Source organism: Vulpes vulpes, chromosome 5 (assembly GCF_048418805.1).
Source record: "Vulpes vulpes isolate BD-2025 chromosome 5, VulVul3, whole genome shotgun sequence".
NCBI classification, from domain to species: Eukaryota; Metazoa; Chordata; class Mammalia; order Carnivora; family Canidae; genus Vulpes; species Vulpes vulpes.
Genome location: NC_132784.1, coordinates 72,380,242 through 72,393,551, shown reverse-complemented (window position 1 = coordinate 72,393,551; position 13,310 = coordinate 72,380,242). Strand labels below are relative to the sequence as shown.

At 48.8% G+C, this 13,310-nt stretch overlaps 1 protein-coding gene across 6 annotated transcripts in view; it reads right to left on the bottom strand.

Moving 5' to 3' along the window:
* The window catches only part of PRDM11 (PR/SET domain 11), an 87,744-nt gene that overhangs the window by 19,884 nt on the left and 54,550 nt on the right, over nucleotides 1–13,310 (bottom strand). For all 6 annotated transcript variants that reach the window (XM_072758817.1, XM_072758820.1, XM_072758819.1 and 3 more), the window contains exon 5: nucleotides 3,481–3,548. In XM_072758817.1, the coding sequence (XP_072614918.1) occupies nucleotides 3,481–3,548 (68 nt within the window). The remainder of the gene's footprint in view (nucleotides 1–3,480; nucleotides 3,549–13,310) is intronic.

Sequence of the window (13,310 nt, the reverse complement as noted above, 5' to 3'; positions counted from 1 at the left end):
TTGGGGTGAGGACCAGGCCATCGCCCGGACAGATGGCTCACAGGAAGAATATTTAAACAGGGAGACTATTTACAGCGGGCTTCCTGGTGTGTGGCCTCGCTGGTGATGCCCGTAATTAGGGTGTGGTCACAGAAAACTCATTCTGTACCCTGTGGCTCTCTTTGGCTCCTTCCCTGGCTCCCAAGTGCCCCCCAGGTCCCCACCTCTGGGTGTGTGTAGGCTCCCCTCCGACTGGGCAGAGGAGCTCCTTTTGGGGTAGGCTGCTGTGGCCTTTTGGCGGCTCACGGGTAGAACGTGAGCGGTCCACGAGCACCCACCGACAGACAAGTTCTGCTTTGATGCAGGCCAGGAGTGACCTTGGCTTCCATATGCACAGAGTAGCCAGGGGCTGCCTGCCTAAGATCTTCGCAAGAACCACCCAAGAGAGGAACCCAAAGTATGGAGGGGAAACCCGGAGCCCGAGTCACTCCTCCGGCTGCTCTGCTCCCAAAACAGCAGCGAGAGGCTAGGAGCGCAAAGATCCTGCCGCTCTCACCTCCCCAGAACACCACAGCTCAGGAGGAAGGAAGGCTGGGGCTGTATTACCAGGCCAACACAGTGACAGGGGCCTGGGCCCCACACTCAGGTAGACCTGGAACTAGACACTGAGTGTCCTGCACAAACCCGCCTCCCCCTCTACACAATGAGGGTGGTCATTCTAGAGCCACCTCCCAGGGCTGCCAGGAGGGATTCGTGGAGTTTTTTAATCTCACCACGATTGGTATTTGGGGTTAGAAACTTCTTTGTGAGAGGGAAGGGGCATCCTGGGCCATATAGGGTATTTCTCAGCATCCTCGGCTTCTGCCCGATAGAAACCGGTAGCATTCACCCGCAGACCTGTGACAACTCAACATGCCTCAAAGCCAAACAGCCCCTGGTTTCAGACCACCGATTTCATGAATGCAGAGCACCTGGCAGAGGGAGGCCATACAGTCAACACTCATTACGTTGCACATTCTCTTCCCCACCCACCACTTAATTGTTTGAAAAAACTAGCCAACTCCATTCAATCATGCACAAGACCCTAAGTTGTACAAGTGAAGGTATGTGCACATCGGGGTGAGGTATTACAAAAGGAAGCTACACATGAAAGGGGAAGGCAGGTTGCCAGGATGCACTAGCTTTCCCCTCCAACTACCACCAGTGGGACATCCCCATGGCAACAAGCCACACACCCAACCCCAACCTACTGGTTGAGCGCATAATGAGAGGGGGCCCACCAGCTGGGATTACCCTGGCGCCATCTTGCATCAGATCGGGTTTGGCAGATAGGATGGAATGGGATGGGGACAGACCCCATCCCAGCAAGGTAGTAGTAGCAGAACCCACCCCACAACAAAGCCCAGGAGGCCATGCTTTTGCCTGGGCCCTTGTGCACAAGCAGAAAGGACACTGGCCCAGGAGTCCAGAGATGGGTTCACGTCCTGGCTCTGTCCCTGACGGCACGATCTTGAGTAAGATCTTGCCCTGCTCTGAGCCTCAGTTTTAGCACCGTAGCATGAAGGTCAGTATACAGTAGGGGTTCTTAACACGAGCCGTCAGAATCACTATGGAGAGCTTTAGAAATACCCATAGCATGAGCTCATCCTCAGCCCGACAGGTCAGAATCTCTGGGGTGTCAGGTGATTGCTCAGTTAGTACAGATGATGTCTTTCTTTGGGGTTGTGGTAAAGCCTTGTCCCCAAGGTGCAAGATCAGAGATGGGTGGAAGGATGGAACAGTCATCTCTGCTGGTAAAGCTTCCAGAGCCTCCAAAGCAACGGTGCAGAAAGGCCCCGATGCCAGACTGTGCTCAGACACTCTCTCCTTTGCTCGCCTAGAGCCAGACGGGAGCAACAGGGAACAGAAGCCCAGGCCGGGGGTCTGGTCCCCACTTCTGTGTCTCTGGCCACAGTACCCTCAAATGTAATCCTGGCCCTCTGGAGGGCCCAGCTCAAAGGCCCCCTCCTCTGGCATCTGGGCCCTTCACAGCACATCGTGCCTTCATTCAACAATCATAGCAGAAAAGCCAGCTTCCACGGTGGAAGGGGTGAGTCCTGGGAGGACCGGGACGGTCAGTCCATCGAGGGAGCCCAGTTACACGGTCGGCTCTGCAAACGAGCAGGGAATTGCAGGTGCCGAGATGACCAGCACCCAGCAGTTGGGGAGAAGAAGGCAGTTAGGAGCATGTCCATGGCCTTCTCAGAGCCCCTTTTGCAGGGCACTGGCCGACAGGATGATGGGAAATGGGGCTGGAGGGAGGGAGTGCTATCCCTACACCACAAGGCAGGGGCCCACCCATCCCTGGGCACCTCTGCTTCTGCTCCTCTTAAATGGCAGTGAGAACAGCGGCTCTGACAAATAAGAGGACAAACCCTAGGGCCCTCTGAAGAGTGTAAACCGCAGCCCCTCTCGCCCCCACCCCCTCCACAGCTCTTAGGTGGGAGCACAGGTGGGCAGCAAGAGGAAGGAGACAACAGACCTCGTCACCACCTCCCCACCTCAAACCAACTTCTCCTTGTTTGGCCTGGAAGGTGTCAGAGTTTAAATACAGCAAACCCCCTCTGAGGAAGTTCCTGACCGCCCTCCCTCCAAGCACAACCTCTCCCACATCCCCCAGCGGCCATGGGTCACAGGACGCACCAACGCCTGACAGAGGGCCCCCGATCCACAGTGTCCCTGGGCCCGGCCATCCAAGGCCTCCCTTCCCACCCAACCCAGATCCAAACCCCCGGCCACGGCTCCTGGGGCCCAGACAGGGGCTCCAAGTAGGCACTGGTGCAAGCCTGACCCCTCTGGGCAGGGCCCCAGCCCCCTGCGCAGGCCTGTAGCTCAGAACTGACAGGAGGGCTGTGGGCCAGGTCCTCCGTTTCTGGCTCAGACCAGCCACCCCCGGGCAACCCTGGGCCAGTCTCCCGCTCTCTCTGGCTGGCCAGGAAGGATCCTTCTGGTGCAAACTTCTGTCCCAAATGCTGCACCACAGCAAAACCACTCTTGAAAGTACTCAAGCCTGGGCAGCAAGTACCATCAAAGAATGAGCGAGAGACTGTGCCAGAAGCCTCCTTTTCCACGGGGGCCATGTAAACAACTGCTGGCAGCTGCACTGGGAGGTGTCCTGCTCCCCTACAGCAGGAGCCTGTACTGTGAGAGGGGTCATAGTCCTGGGAGGGGAGAGTCGCCCCCAGAGCTGGAGACCCTGGGAACTCCAGACACAGGGATGAATGTGCAGACTTTAGGGGTCCCTCAGTAACCCACAAGCCTCCTCCTGAGCCCCCTCATGGAAAGCTGGGGAAGCAAGAGGATCCCCTGGAGCTACACATATCCCAAACCCTGCAAACAGCAGTCCTGGGGCCCCTAGAGGCCTCCACCACTGGAGACTCCATAGGCCCTAGCACGCTCCCTTGGCTTCCTTTCCAGAGTTTGGGCAAGGCTCCCGGGAAATCAGCAGAAAGCAAGACTCACCTCATCCAGTTGGCTTTAGTCTCATCTGACCCATCTATGGACTTGTAGCGGTTATTCTTGTCCACAATCTGGAAGACAGAGAGAGAGTCTAGAAGGGGCCACCCCAGGGAGGTTCTCGTGTCCCTGGGCTCCTCCCCAAGCCAGGGTGAGCGGCCTGGCACCTCTGCTACCTCACCTCCCTTCCTCTTGCCTTCCTGCTACCATGCCCCTACTGCTACAGGCCTGAAAACTGAGCTAGGGCCAGGAATCCCAACCCCTCTTCTGTCCTAATGGAAGACCCAGCAACATGGCTGATGAGCAGCATTGCTAGTAGCCCTGCAGAGACTGAAAAACAGAGGCCAGAAGTGGATGATCGAGCAGAGGTGAGAGGGTTCCTCTTCTCCCCAACCTTGAAATGGTCCAGGGCCGCAGGGCTGGCCTAGGCTCTTCTCATCTATAAAATATCCTGATTTCCTCATCACTCTTGAATCAGAGTTCAGCTGGGTATGGCGTTCTTGGCAGACTGTTTAATTTTCTTTCAGCCCGTGGAAGATTGCCCAAAAGGCTGCCATAGGCCGTTCAGCAACCTACTGCTGTTCTTTTGCAGATAGGCTGGTGAGGGTAAAATTTAAGACTTTCGCTTCATTTTGAATTTTCTGCAGTTTCCCTCTGTGGTTCCAAAGTGGAGGACTGACTTCCTTAAAATTCTCACTACGAGCATATTACTTGGTGAAGACTAAGTTATATTCATATTACTTGAAGAAGACCAGCTCTTCTTCAATTCTGGAATATTCTGAAAAACTCTGATGTTTGTGAGTACAGCATCTCAGTCATTTTCTCCAGTCTCTTCATGTAGAATTTCTATTAAACATATTTGGAGACTATGGGATACCCCAGGTCTATCCCCTACCTTTCTCTGTTTTCTCTCTCTCTTTCTGGGCAGTGCTCTGGGAATATTCCTCAGAACTCTCTTCCAATTCACTAACTCTCTCTTTGGCTCTGTCCAGTCGAAAATTTATCCACATTTTAACATTCTTCCTTTCTTTTTCCTTCCTTTTTTAAATGAGCACTTTTAATGCAATGAATACTTATTCCCAGAATCTTAATATCCATCTTTTCTTCATTCGAACTCTCTGATTCCCAATGTCACCTTCCTTCTTTTCCCTTTCCTAGCAGCTTTATTGACCTATAATGGGAATATTATGTGCCATCCGATAAATTTTGACAACTGTATACACCTGTAGCCACAATCAAGAAAACAAACATATCCATCACCCTCAAGCTTCCTTGTGCCCCAGAATCGCTCCACACCGGTCTCTTTCCATACCTCCCATCCCCAGTCCACAGGCAACCGGTGAGCTGCTTCTTGTCACTATAGAGTACTCTGCATTTTCTAAGATTTTATATAAATGAAATCAAATAGAAGTCATGCGCTCAGCACAATTATCCTGAGATCTGTCCATACTGATGTGCGTATCAGAGTTCACTCCTTTGTACAGTATTCCATGGTGTGCATGGGCCACAATTTGCTTTTTTATCTACTTATTGATGGATATTTGGGTCCTGTCTAGTTTCTAGCTATTATAAGTAAATCCGCTAAGAGAATCCAATTACAAGTCTTTCTGTAGACACACATATCTCTTGTAAGCAAATACCTAGTAGTGGAATGGCTGAGTCACACCGTAGGATTACGTATAATTTTTAAGAAACTGCTAAACTGTTTTCCGAAGTGGTTGCAATATTTTACATTCCCTGTACAACAGCCTATGGACGCACCGGCTGGTCCATATCCTTGACAATACTTGGTATGGACAGTCTTTTGCATTTAGCCATTTTGATAGTCATGAAGCAGTATCTCATGTGGCGTTAACTTTATTTCTCTGGTGACTAATGATGTCGAGCATCTTCTTGGGCAGTTACTTGTCAGCGGCATATCTTCTCTGGTGAAGAGTTGATTTGAATCTTTGCTCATTTTTAAAATTGGTTGTCTTTTCCTTATTACTGAGTTTTGAGAGTTTTTAAAAAATATATTTTGGATCCAGTCCATCATCAGACGTATGATATACAAATGTTTTCTCCTCATCCAAGGCTTTTTTATTCATCCTCTTAATGATATCTTACAAAGAGCAGAGATTTTAAATTCCACTGTTTTGTTCTTTTTTAATGCACATTATCCTTCCTTTATTTCTTCAAGGATCCTAAAACTAAGACTGCTAATTATCCCTCATTATCTACTATGTCCTTCATCCATAGTAACAGAACCCCTAGATTATAACTGGGCACCTGGCTACCTGTAATAATAGAATACATTTTGGGGCACCAGGCTGGCTCAGTCAGGAGAACATGTGACTCTTGATCTCAGGGTCATGGGTTTGAGCCCCACGATGGGTCGAGAGATTACTAAATAAATAAACTTTAAAATAAAAAAAAAAATCAGAATGCATTTCCTGGCTTCTTTGCTAGCTAAGTTATGGCCAAATGGATGTAGGTGCAAGCGTCATGTGTCAATTTCTTGAAAATTTCCTCAAAAGACAGCCAATACAGCCTTTCCGTCATGCTACTGCCTGGAATGCAGATGTAATGGCTGGAGTTCTAGCAACCAACTTAAAACATGAGGATTACCCAAGCACTGAGATAGTGATGAGCTGGGGTCAAACTTGGTTCCCTGAAGGCAGAGCCACCACATCAGTTCTAGAATGTATTCATAATAGAAAACTTAAGTCCTATTTAGCTTGAGCCACTGTTATTCAGAATCTCAGTTATTCACAGTTAAACCTATTCCTGATAGGAATCCTAAAGAGTTATTTTAAATTCATTTTCAGAATATAATTTTCATTTTAGAGTGAATTCATTTGTCAATGATATTCAGAGGCCATATTTTGAACATTGTCTTCATTTGTTTTGGAGTTTTGGTCTTGGGGGTCGAGGGAGGCTCATCTTTTTTTTTTTTCACTCTCGTTGTAACATTGGGGGGGGGAAGGGGGGGGTAGAACAAAGCATGAACTCTCAATGCATCTGAACTGGAAGCTCCCCTGCCCCCTCCACACACCTTCTCTACCTATTCTCTTTCTCTGGATATTCACATCTCCAGACTCTCAACGTATTCATTACTCGCAATTTTCACCTCAAGCCCCAGGTGTGAACATCTGACTTCCCACAAGACTTACCTTCCCTGGGTGTCTCATGAGCACCTCAAACTCACCTCCCCCAAAGTACCCTCCCCCCAGGTCCCACCCCCAAGCCTGTTCCTCTCCTACTTTCCTCATTGCAGGATCTGAAACCACCATCCACTCAGGTTTCAAAAAGAAAGCCATCCCTACAACCAAAAACCAGTGTGAATGGTATACTTCACATGGGTGAACTGTATGGTACATGAATTATATCCTGAAGAGCCTGTTTAAAAACAACAACAACAACAACAACAAAAAGAAAGTCATTCTTCATCCCATGCTCTCTCAACACCTCCCCATCCAATCTCTCAACAAGTCCTGCCATCAGATGTCAAAACTGCTCCTCTCGTTCGACTTTGTCCTCTGCTTCCATGCCGGTGTGAGCCGTTAGCTCTCTTCCAGACAACTACAGGAGACCCTAACTCCCCTCCCTGATGGCGCTTTTTTTTTTAAGATTTTATTTATTTATTTATTTATTTTTAAATTTTTATTTATTTATGATAGTCACAGAGAGAGAGGGAGAGAGAGAGAGAGAGAGAGAGAGGCAGAGACACAGGCAGAGGGAGAAGCAGGCTCCATGCACCGGGAGCCCGACGTGGGATTCGATCCCGGGTCTCCAGGTTCGCGCCCTGGGCCAAAGGCAGGCGCTAAACCGCTGCGCCACCCAGGGATCCCCTTATTTATTTATTCATGAGAGACACAGAGAGAGAGAGAGAGAGAGAGAGAGAGAGGCAGAGACACAGGCAGAGGGAGAAGCAGGCTCCATTCAGGGAGCCTGATGTGGGACCCCAGGATCGCGCCCTGGGCTGAAGGTGGCGTTAAACCTTTGAGCCACCCGGGCTGCCCCCTGATGGCACTCTTGAGCCTCCACCAGTTTTCCTCAGAGCAGCCACTATCATCTTTATGTAAATATGTAAATATAAAGCACCTCAGGTCACTCACCAAGGATCAGCAGCAGCACTTACAGTAAAATCTGCACTCGTGGTCACAGCCTTCAAAGGCCCACGCCTGCCTCCATTCCCACCTTGAACCTCCTCTTCCCCTTCATGTGCTGCAGCCACAAGGACCTGACAGTGAGCCTTTACACTGGTAGGGTTCACAGCCTCCGACCCTTTTGCCCCACTCTTAAAACTTAATAGTCCTGAAATTTTTCACGCATCCAGAAATCATGAAGAATAATGTGACTGACAATCATGTACTCATTAGCTAGAACCAACAAAAATTACCTCCGGCCACGTGTCCCCCACCAAGCTTGCTTCTAGAAAACACCTTGATATAGCTGAAGACCTTCTCTGCCTCCAACTTCACCCTTCTCCAAGGCTAACCACCATCTTGAAGCTGGTAGGGAGCCTTCTCATTTTTATTACACAAAGAGATTTCTGGAAACAATGTATGACAGTTTTGCATGTTTGCAAAATTCATAGATACAGCATCCCAGTGAACAGATCCTTTGTACGTTTTTCCCACTGATTTTTTCATGACTGGTCCCTTCTTATCTTTTGGGTCTCAGTTTCTGTCACCTCCTCAAAAGAAGCTTTTCCCGACCTGAACCTAAAGTAGGCTCTCCCTGTGTCACTTCCTGACCTCCTACACACGGCCCTCCACAGCACTATCTCTATGACATCATCTGTCACTTCCTTTTAGAGACCTAATTGCACAGTGCAGTTTTGATATTGATGGTGTTTATTTGGCAGTTTGGCAACTGACCACTGGTTGAATGACTGAATGATTGGATGAAGGGCCTTTTAAATAAAAAATGAATTAAGGAAAAGTTATATAATGTTAATATTTTAGTTGAAAGGTAATGAGAACTGTGCTCGAGCTGGCTTGTACTGGCTAACAAGAGCTGAATCTTCCAGAAATTCATGAACCAGTTGTTAAATACAGCTGTTACTAGAAATAAAATTATAGGGGTACCTGAGTGGCTTAGTCAGGTAAGTGTCTGCCTTCGGCTCAGGTCAAGATCCCGGGATCCTGGGATCGAGACTCGCATCAGGCTCCCTGCTCAGCAGAGACTCTGCTTCTCTCTCTGCCCCTCCATACTGCTTGTGCTTGCTCTCTCCTTCTCTCTCAAATAAATAAATAAAATCTTTAAAAAAAGTAACTAAATTATATAACCTTAAAATTCATGAAATAATACTTTCATGAAGGTAATAAATACTCAAAGCTTACCACTTCCTTATTATTTTATATCATCTGTGTTCTTGAGGGAAATGGGTATTTAATGTATCTGCACAGTAGAAATGCCATAGTACAGTTGCTACTGCCTATCTCTCCCACCTCATGCTGGTACCTTGAAATCAGCCACGGCGGGAGCACTTACACCATGGAAATGGGCACACGTCCCCTCACCACAGGCGTTACCACGTTACTAGCATGTGTTTGTGTGTGCACAGAAAGTCTGGAAAACACATTTTGAGCACTCAACTCCAGTTACCTCTAGAGGAAAGCAAAAGAAGAAAGCAGGACAAGGCTTTTGCTTTGTCTGTCTATTAAGCTACACTGCCTTTGTGGTTTAAAATTCTCAGATAGACAAAAAGAGAAGACATGCGGCTCAGGCTCCGCACTCCCCCTCATCACCCATCCAAACCCCAACGGTCTCCCTGGATGGTGCCCCAGTCCTCAGGGACCTTCCCTTGGAATTTCATAGAACCCTGTATTTTATTATCATATTAACCCCCCTACACTATCATTTTCTGATTAGTCCTTTCTCTCCTGGGGAAAAAGAAAAGCATCTCTTAGGCCCCACAGCCAGTAACAGGAGCACCCTGTGGGTATTAAGGACCACGAAGCCAGAAGAATCCGCTTCACCATTGATAAGTGAGTGGTCTTGGGCAGGCAACTCCACTGGACTTGTCTCAGCTTTTGCATCAGTAAAATGGGATAAAAACCAACCTTGCTATAATGACTCATGTGGGAGGCACTCAATAAACAGTCATTACTAGCATTTCAATCATGACTGTAATCACAATCTTTGATCTCTTAATGAAGAGACCAATTGTTAGTTATCATTAATTCTGGGCAGTGGGAGGTCTTGGGGTGAACACTGGGTTGTTGTGATCTGCCTTTTTACAGCTTCACCTGGGCAGAGAAGCCTGGGGGGAGCAGTAGGGGACAAGGGGACCAACCGCCTAGGGCCTCTGATGCTGGCTTCAGATCTGGAGGTTTACTGACAGATGCTTCTGGCCTTATTTTTCCCACCAATCAGGATTTTCTCCAACCAAGCATTCGATTATACATTCATTCACCAAATATCACTGAGGAAGTAGCTACAATGTCGGGCTCTGTGGATAAAATGATCTGGGGAGACAATGTCTCTGCTCTCACAAAACTCACAGTCCAGGGAGACACAGAAGAGAGGCCACTGTGATGTCCCATGTTTAGCACTGTGGCAGGTAAACCTGTATAAAGGGGAACTCCGAGCCAGAGCCTGCATCTGGGAGTCAGCTGAGGACCCTCCTAGGAAACATAGAATCTGAGCTGAGGTCTTGGAGAAGAGGAAGGGGAGGGTGTTCTAGCTGGAAGGAGCAGGAGCAGGCAGGATCACACAGGACTTGCAGACCATGTCATGTGTCACTGCAAAGCCCAGACCGCCCTGGATAGAGAGCAGGCTGTAGGCCTCCAGCCCTGCGACTACAGTGGTCCAGGAATGGCCAGCCAGGGCCTGATGCTCCGGACAAAGCCCCTAGGAGGCTGGCCTCCCAGTGTCTCCCCTGCCTTGTCTTGCAAGGTCACCTCCTTGTGGCCCCTCCAAACCCAGCACTTCCCTAACACCTGCCTGGGCTCTGAACACCGTGATGTGAAAAGGACCTTGAGAGTCTGGGCCTGACCAGAGAAGGGCAACCAGTGTGGGAAGAGAGCCGCCCCTTAATCTGGAGAAGGAGGCCAGAGAAAGTAGAGCCATCATCAGATGTGGGGAGGCCCACCCTGTGGGAGGAGCAGAGCCAGGACAACTTACAGGGCACAGGCCTGACCTGGTACAAGCAGAACCATCCTATAGCAGAGTGAGTATTCTTGTGAGGTGGTGAGCTTCTTGTTACAGGGAGAATTTAAGCAGTACCTGGATGACCCTCCATCAGGGAGGCTGAAGGAAGGATTTCCCCACAGAATGGAAATCTGTCCTCTAATGACCTCTAAAATTCTGTCTAAAGCTCAGATCCTATGATTCTATGTGGACAGATCCTCAGAAAATAATATAAAACCTGACTTTAGGCCCCGGGGGCAAGCATGGCCCTTGTGGATGGGAGGGCTATTTCTGACTGTGGTAATGATTAACAAAGACATCGGGAATGAAACACTGGTGGCTCCCATTCAAAAAGCAATTTCAGAGGTGCCCAGGTGGCTCAGTCAGGTAAGCACCTGGCTCTTGAGTTTGGCTCAGGTCGGTGGGATCCAGCCCCATGGGATCAAACCCCGAATCAGCTCTGTGCTCAGCAGGGAGCCTCCTTAAGATTCTCTCTCCCCCTTGCCCTCTGCCTCCCACCCCCAACATGCATGCACACGTTCTCTCTATCAAATAAATAAATCTTAAAAAGAAAGAAAGAAAGAAAGATGCCTGGGTGGCTCAGCGGTTGACCGTCTGCCTTGGGCTCAGGTTGTGATCCCAGGGTCCTGGGATCAAGTCCCACATTGGGCTCCCTGCATGGAGCCTGCTTCTCCTCTTGCCTGTGTGTCTGCCTCTCTCTCTCTGTGGGTGTATCTCATGAATAAATAAATAAAATATTTTCTTAAAAAAAAGAAATAGTTTAAAAACAAAAACAAAAAAGCAATTTCACTGTGCCATGGACTCTGACACACCATTTCTTGGATTCTCTTAACTCTGTGAAGTAGCTGCGATCATCATCCCCATTTTGCAGATAAGAAAACAGGCTCAGGGCAACGAGGTAATTTGCCACCAAAGAAATGTGCGGTGAAGCCAGAGTTTGTTCAGACTCCGATCTCGGCTGGTACAGCCTGCCTCTTAGGCACTCTGGAGAAAGATGGATGTTACCCCCAAGCTGCCCCTAATGACCTCATCAGAATCAACCAGGAATGTCCCAGGGGGACCTCTGAACCTCCAGTTCTGCTGCTGGCTTGAGCAGATTTACTATGTGAAGATCTGCATTTTAATACAGAGGAACATCCCTCTTGGTGGCACAACGGTCAGCTGCCACCAAGGGTTCGCTGTTGGGCTCCTCTGAATTGGTGCCATCACCGGATGCTGCAGAGATTAGAATTTCAAAAACCTGATTTGCTTGCAACTTTCCAGGAACCCGTGGAATCCATCAAGCATTCTGATTTTCAGCCCTGCACCTCTTCTTTGAGCAAAGCAGTTACAAAAATGATTTATGAAGCTATTCACAGTTGACAAAGCACTTCTGCACATCTCAGATGCTCCTCCCAGAACCCCAGGAGGCAGACAGCATGGCCTCGGTTCTCCGGTTCTCCAGCCACATCCCAGCCTAGCAAACTGAAATGGCAGAGCAAAAAAGAGGCCAGCCTAAACCTGAGCTTGAACTAAACACTTGAGCGTGAAGGGGGACCTCTGAGACTACTTAGGCCCTGGTCGCCTAATCTGGTGTCCACAGCTGGACTTTGGCAAGGCGAAGGGGAGGTCCCTTAAAATGTGCACAGCATTTTGGGAATATTGGTATATGAGTGTAACTTCCTAGGTGACTCCGGCTGCTTAAGAACCAGATTAATAATGGAATTAGTGCCTCCTTTTATTGCTCTAAAACTCTCTTTTATTAAATTTCAAAAGAGGCCTGGAGACCCAGTAAAAGAGGCAGATTTACATATAATCCTCAATTCTGCATCCAGGTTTCACACACTGTAGTATCACTCACCATGCCCATGTGATGCTAACTGGAGATAATAAAGAGGTCTGTGATCTGTTCATCACCTGTTATGCACCTGCACACAACAAGCATCAATACTCACAACTAAGGGAATGAGTGCTCCAACAGAATAAGCACCTAACCCCAAGACACACGACCCTCAAGTGGTAGGAATGGGAGTCCAGAGCCCCATAACTGATTCAGACAGCTCTTCCCCCCACTCAAGTCCCCCTGCTTGGCCTGTAAGAGTGCCCCCCTGGCCTTGTTACCAATCTCATGGCCAACTACTACCCCCTACTCTGAACACATTCAACCTCAAAAAATGTGGTTATTGGTGAAACCAGTGGGTTGAGCCCTTGGGCAAGAGCACTGGAGTAGCAGTGATGTTAGAATGGGCCTGTGGCCAGAGGCAAAGTAAATAGAAACAAGCTTTAAATACGCTGCAGATGTGAAGGGTCTTCCAGGTTAACAGAGAAGCAGTTGACAGGGCTGATGTGAAAAGCACCCATGGAGTTGTCCAGAGCCCAAGCAGCACACGTCTGTCATGGGTGGCTCGTCCCCAGTAACCAGAGAAATGAACAAGAGAGTCAGAAAAAAGGCAGAGAGCAAAGCAAAGCTCCACACTGAGACAGCGCTTCACACCCACGAGGATGGCTAGAATCAAAAAGTCGGCTGACAGCAAGTGTCAGCAGGGATGGGGCAGGGATGGGGCAGGGATGGGAGGAATCTGCCCTCACAGACTGCTGGTGCGGATGCAAAATGGTCCAGCTGCTCTGGAACAGTCTGGCAGTTCCTCAGATGATTAAACAGAGACTATCAAGTGGCCCAGCAATTCCACTCCTAGGTAGTGCTGGGCCGGCGGGAT